Source organism: Arachis hypogaea, chromosome 5 (assembly GCF_003086295.3).
Source record: "Arachis hypogaea cultivar Tifrunner chromosome 5, arahy.Tifrunner.gnm2.J5K5, whole genome shotgun sequence".
NCBI classification, from domain to species: domain Eukaryota; kingdom Viridiplantae; phylum Streptophyta; class Magnoliopsida; order Fabales; family Fabaceae; genus Arachis; species Arachis hypogaea.
Window position 1 is genome coordinate 86,854,196 of NC_092040.1, and position 6,929 is coordinate 86,861,124.

Consider the following 6,929-nt stretch of genomic DNA (forward strand, 5'->3'; position numbering starts at 1 on the left):
ATCATGACGTTTTTCTGGCGTTTAACTCCAGACAGCAGCATGAACTTGGCGTTCAACGCCAAGTTACGTCGTCATTCTTCGAATAAAGTATGGACTATTATATATTTCTGGAAAGCCCTGGATGTCTACTTTCCAACGCCGTTGAGAGCGCGCCAATTGGAGTTCTGTAACTCCAGAAAATCCATTTCGAGTGCAGGGAGGTCAGATTCCAACAGCATCAGCAGTCCTTTTGTCAGCCTTCTTCAGAGTTTTGCTCAAGTCCCTCAATTTCAGTCAGAATTTACCTGAAATCACAGAAAAACACACAAACTCATAGTAAAGTCCAGAAATGTGAATTTAACATAAAAACTAATGAAAACATCCCTAAAAGTAGCTTGAACTCACTAAAAACTACCTAAAAACAATGCCAAAAAGCGTATAAATTATCCGCTCATCAATGTCCTTAGAGTTCCTTTGTACATCTATGTTGTGTTCCATGATTCTGTGGGAATCCCCTTGTAAGTTGGGTTAGCACTTTACAGTTGAAAGCTTGGCAGGGACAAAGTCAAGTTCAGGATTGGGTTTAGAATTCTGGACTTGTCCCAGATAGGAAGGGTAATTCCTAGGGAGAATTGGTGTATGTAATCAAAGTTGATTATAGTGAAATTCCATCATTGTTGTGATGAAGACTGGATGTAGGCTGCACTGCACTTAGCAGCTGAACCAGGATATATCTTGGTATACTATTTCTTCCTCTTCTACTTAAATTCTGTTTCTGCTGCCCAGGAGATAAAGCCGAAAAATATCTCGTGACAAATGACGAGACAAAACGAAAAAGTCTCGTGGCTTGGGACGAGACAAAAATCAAAAAGTCTCCTGAAGTTGTTACAAAGACCAGCAAGTGTAATTGAAAGAAAAAGGGGCTAAGATTCAACCCCCCTTCTCTTAGCCACTGAAAACCATCAACAAATATATACTTTTTACGATCATTAAAAAAAAATTTTATCGTCAAATGTATAATTGTTACTAAAATCTTTTAGTAATAAAATATAAAAATGACTATATTTAATTGCTGCAAAAAATAAAATAACTAATAGTTAAAAGTGATTTTTTTTAGAACTATCAGCAATATAGTAAAATAAAGCAGCAAGGATAGTAGTAACTAACTTAGGACCCACACAAAACAGAACTCAGACAGATTATTTTATAACTAATTATAAAATAAAAACTCATATGTTATTTTTAATTATCTAAAACTGTTATAAAAAATTTATAATATTAGTTTTTATCATATTATAAAATGACAGGGTGGTAGACCAGTGGGTGACAAACATAGTGTTTAAATACCTTTCTACGAAAAATATTATAAATAATTCTGTTGTTATAAGTTCAGTTTCTCCATGATCAAAATTTTGTAGTAAATAGTCTTCTGCTGAGCCAAAATGTTAGATTATTTTAGCATTGATTACAAATATCTAGCTGCAGCAGTTCTAGCCTTAATTATAGCACTGTTAGTTGCCGAAAGACATGGCCGGAGAAGAAAACGCCACCCCGTTGCAGGAACTGTTTTCCACCAACTTGTCAACTTTAACAGGCTACATGATTACATGACAGATCTTGCAAGAAAGCACAGCAGTTATAGGCTGCTGTGCTTATCAAGCAGTGAAGTGAATACTTCAGACCCCACCAATGTGGAATATATCCTCAAGACAAATTTTTCAAACTATGGCAAGGTACTAAATCAACTCTACAAAGTGTCAGAGTTAAATCCTCAATATTTGGTTATTTTTGTGCATGTTTGCTAATTTGCAAAATCAGTTCTAGCCTCTAGGATTGATTATTTTGCAAAAGTGAATATTTTTTACTTTCAGAATAGTTACAACCAAACATAAATACTTTACATCAAAATCAGTTATACCAGAATTAGTTATTCAAAAACAGAACTAGATATATGATAATTTTGTGGCTAGAAAGAAAATTTGGTTATTTCAGTTTGCATAGTTGATTCCTACATTTTAAATATTTCATATCTTCTTGATGAACATATGAAATATCTATTCCCCAACCAATACTGGAAAATACAATATATTGTTGAATCCGTAACATAGTGTCGATGCTTGAGTCTAGAAAGTTCCTATAACTTGTTTCAGGGACGGCATCAGTATGAAATCCTGAGGGACCTATTGGGAGATGGGATAATCACAGTGGATGGAGAGAAGTGGAGACATCAGAGAAAGACGGCAAGCTATCAACTTTCCTCAAAGCTTTCGAGAGATTACAGCAGTTCGGTTTTCAAATCGAATGCAGTAAAACTTGCTGCAATAGTGTCTGAAGCAGCAACATCAAATAAGGCAATTGAAATCCAAGTAGGAATCTTCAAATGCATACACTTCTATAACATTTAGTTAAACAACTTTGGTTATTATTTGAGTTTGTTACACAGTGATGTAAGAAAAGTTCTTATTGGCAGGACTTACTTTCCAAATCAACCATGGACTCAGTATTTAATATAGTACTAGGTGTAGAACTGGACACTATGGGTGGAACATATGAAGAAGGCACCAAATTCTCTAGTTCTTTTGATGTTGCAAGTGCAATTACTATACTTAGGTATGTCGACATTTTCTGGAAGGCGAAGCGATTTTTGAACATAGGACAAGAAGCTTTACTGAAGAAACATGTCAGAGTTGTAGATGAATTTGTGTATAATGTGATTAAAAGCAAGACTGAACAAGTCCATAATCAAGATGATAAGCCTGTGAGTAAAAGAATTGATAAGACGAAACCTTATTTGTTGATAGTTACAGAAAATCATTGAAGAAATTCATTGGCATTACATGTTTTCTTTTGACAGGTGAAGAAAGACCTTTTGTCAAGGTTTTTAGAATTGGATGAGACCGATCCGAAGTACCTGAAAGACATCATCCTGAGTTTCATCATAGCTGGAAAAGATACAACAGCCACTACTCTTTCATGGTTCCTTTTCCGGCTATGCAAGCTTCCTCATGTGCAGGAAAAGATTGCACAAGAAGTCAAAGATGCAACAGGGTTATCAGATTTTTCAAAGCCTGAGGAGTTTGCAGCTAATATAACTGAAGAAGCTCTTGAAAAAATGCAGTATCTACATGCAGCTTTGACAGAGACATTAAGACTCCACCCTGATGTTCCATGGGTGAATGATACAACAAAACCACACGGGAAAAAATATATTTTTTCTATAGTATGTTTCGTATTCGATTTGTTTAACAACTTGGTTTGATGCTTGTATGGCAGGATACAAAGATTTGTTTCTCATATGATGTGTGGCCGGATGGATTCTATGTGAAGAAAGGTGATCTTGTGGCATACCAACCTTATGCCATGGGAAGGATGAAATCATTGTGGGGTGATGATGCTGAAGAGTTCAGACCAGAAAGGTGGCTTGACATAGATGGAAAGTTTCAGCAAGAAAGCCCCTTCAAATTCACAGCTTTCCAGGTCAGAGCTTGATATGATATCACTTCAAAATAGTTTTCTTATCGAACAAGAAACATTGAAAGAAAATATATATATATATATTGGTTGTTGATTCCACAGGCGGGTCCAAGAGTTTGTCTTGGGAAGGATTTCTCATACAGACAGATGAAAATCTTCTCTGCTATCCTCTTAGGCAGCTACAAATTCAAGTTGGTTGATGAACACAAATCAATACATTATAGAACTTCACTTACTCTGCATCTGGATGGAGGTCTGCATCTGTATGCTTATAGAAGATTTGGATATTCAAATTCATAGATATCAAAGATGCTTTATTCTCATTTTATTGTAAACTATTGCTCCTGGCTTGTATGGAACTAGTTGATCATGACTCACCAAAAATAACGTAGATTTATGCAACAAATTAAACTGCTCATAAATTCTATCTGTTCCATTCGTGGTGCTTATATCAGCAAGTGAAAGAGCTAGCTTTGTACGAAAAGGAAAAGAATTTAAATATAAGATAAAAAAAGTATATTTATGTTTTATGCTTTTTAATATATAATTATTATCTCTATCCAATTTAAGCTTTTGGTTTCATGATAAATATACTTGTATCACACAATAATCAAAGCCCTCTTACAAAATATAAAAATCAAGTTACCATGTGAAATTCCCTACTCTGAGTGCAGAGTGGTTGTAGTGAATGAGAAGATTTGAGAGAGAAACAAGAGCTGGTGAAATATCAGAAAATGAAAAGTGAATTTTGATGAGGAATCACACTCATGACTCATCTAATGAGTTACAAAAAAAAACTATATCCACGGAGGATTGGCTGGGATCCGGTAAAAATATATCTCCAATAAAATCCAAAACTTAATATCTACTTTTGAGCCCTAAACTCACTTAATTATTGAAATAATTTACAACTGCAAGTACCACTTCTATTCAGTTAGAGAACTGAAGCTGACTGAAAAAAATTTTTCTTCACTCCCATCAGATCAACACAGAAATAATTACGACTGAACTCAATTCAATTAAAACCTTTTTTTATTAAACAAAAAGTATGATCTGTGGTGACTAAGAGTTGTTGGTGGCTAAAAAGTTTCATCCAATGCAGGAACGACATGTGTGACCTTTGAACCTACGGGGGCAGCGTTTGAGTATGCTAATGACACGGTAACGACTAATGAAGAGCAGTAAATCATTTGGTACACAAAATTAGATTAAGTAAAGTGCAAAAAATCCATAATGCAATGGTGGAAGTTTTGGTAACGGCATTTGGAAAAAGTCGAAAGATCTCCAAACCATGTGTTGAAAGCTTGGTTCGAGCTGTGAGGAGTGTATGCAATCACCCAAACGTTCTTAAAATGGACAAAATCAGGCATGAGATTTTACTTATTTTTGAGAAAACCACACTTTCTTTCCTAATAGATATATTTTGTATAATTATTATTCTTTGAATCATATATATAAGCAAATGTTAAATAAATGAAGGAAGAAACAGAGGTGTTTTAGGCTTAGAGACAATGAAAATACTTTATTCTCAAATAAAGACACATAAGACAAGTTATAAAAACTAAGTTGATATATATATGCATGTGTATTCAAAACAAGCATCCTCTTAAGATTGGACATCAACTTGATAGTTTTCTCTTCATCCTTGATCTTGAGCATCCCATTAAGCTCTTTCTCAAATCTTTCCATGGCTTCTTCTGGAAGGCAAATTAAAACCACCGTACCATGCTCTCCTTTAGAGTTAGTATATGGAACAAAGTAGCTCTCACCGCTATCAAGAATGTTCTCTGAACCACATGTAGTGTTAGCTGGCCCAGAATACAAAGACTTACCCCATCCGAAATGCACATTTTGTGATATCTGACACTAGAAAGGACCCTTCCAAAATAATGTTAGGTCTTCCTTTAATGGCCATCAGATCGGCAACAGAGTGCACATACTCTTCAGTTGCTTCCTTCTTTGCTTTCTTCACCAACTCCAATGCATAGCATCTCCACAGTCGAAACTGCCGCAGGAAACACAAAAGCGTTGCCATAATACCCTTCAGGTAGTGGAGGATTAAGCCTATGATAAAGTTGGTACGTATTAACAAAAGAGAAGAGAATCAATTGGAAATTATCCTTGTTCAAATTAAAGAAGAGTGTGACCTGCAAGGGTCAAAACGTGCATTGACTGCACACATGAAGCGAACTTCTTGATTAGGGTTTTGCCAATGCAGTGCAGCTGTATGACAACGCCAGAGGCATGCACTGAGGACATCGAAGGTGTTGGAAGATTGGAAGAGGCAGCGCAATGCATCAATCTCTTTGGAGCCAAAGAAGAAGGAAGCATGGCAGGGTTTGAAGAACACATTTTTGTTGTCATCTTCAAGGGGTAGTTGTTTGTATTCATGGTGGATGCATGTAACTCTTGGAGGGTCTCTGGCACAAAACCAGAATGGGAGGATTAAAGGCCTTGTTGCACCTTGGGCTATTTCTGCTATGCCCTGTATGAATTGCACAAATCCACGTCCATCATACATTGTGTGGTTCATACGCGTAGCAAAGATGAAGCCACCGCATTTGAGCCGTGTCACCTATCATAATGAGTTAAACTACTTGATATCAATCGATTTCTTTAAATGATAGCGGATCTAATCCACACTCTAATATGATCATATGGCAGATATCACTTCTTTATCTATGGATTTGATCCGTATATCTATATATATATTTCAATGGTTAAGGGTGGCTTTCTTTTGAGACATGTAGAGCAGGCATTCAAACAAAAGAGTGCACTAACTTTCAGTCAAAACTTGTAGACAGCAGTTAATGCTAAGTGCCGTGACATTAATAGTTTACTACAGGAGCATGGGCAAGATTTTGGGTTCCAAAAACAACACTTTGACATGTGCCAAAGTTTTGGTATACGTATAGTTGAAAAATTAGTTAGAGGTCCAAAAGATTTTTAGACAATAACTAAAGTTTATATTTTATAGTCCAATTTATAAATAGTCTTATTTAATATTTAATAATTATTATTAAAATAATTATATAATTTTAAATGTAATAAATATGTAATTATAGATGTATAATAAAATAATTGATTAAATTAAAACTTTTTAATATTAAAAATTTTTTGTTATTGTAAACCATAAATAAACTTATGTTTTAATTTAATTGGTTTAAAAATTTTATATTAGTAAAATTCAATAATAATCAAGATTTTTAGGATAATACGCACGTTTTTGTAATAATGAAATGTTGGCTTAAACCAGAAGCATACGCACTATCCAAAGAATCTTGATTATTGTTGAATTTTACAAATACAAAATTTTTAAGCCAATTAAATTAAAATTTAAGATTATTTTATGGTTTATGATAACAAAAAATCTTTAATATTAAAAAATTTTAATTTAATTAATTATTTTATTATACATCTATAATTACATATTTATTACGTTTAAAATTATATAATTATTTTAATAATAATTAATA

General features: G+C 34.1%; 1 protein-coding gene and 1 long non-coding RNA gene across 2 annotated transcripts; one reads left to right on the forward strand and one right to left on the reverse strand.

Annotated features, from left to right (window-relative positions):
• Window positions 1-1,421: 1,421 nt before the first annotated feature.
• Window positions 1,422-3,753, forward strand: LOC112803641 (cytochrome P450 704C1-like). Its single transcript, XM_025847124.2, has 6 exons — window positions 1,422-1,712; window positions 2,130-2,345; window positions 2,450-2,737; window positions 2,834-3,151; window positions 3,253-3,456; window positions 3,556-3,753. The coding sequence occupies exons 1-6, from the start codon at window positions 1,422-1,424 to the stop codon at window positions 3,751-3,753; spliced, it is 1,515 nt and encodes a 504-aa protein (XP_025702909.1).
• A 1,202-nt stretch (window positions 3,754-4,955) lies between these two features.
• On the reverse strand, window positions 4,956-6,179 carry LOC112801701 (uncharacterized). Its single transcript, XR_011882190.1, has 2 exons — window positions 5,601-6,179; window positions 4,956-5,517 (listed from the first exon to the last, which is right to left on the reverse strand). It is a non-coding gene; the product is annotated as an uncharacterized lncRNA (long non-coding RNA).
• Window positions 6,180-6,929: the final 750 nt, after the last annotated feature.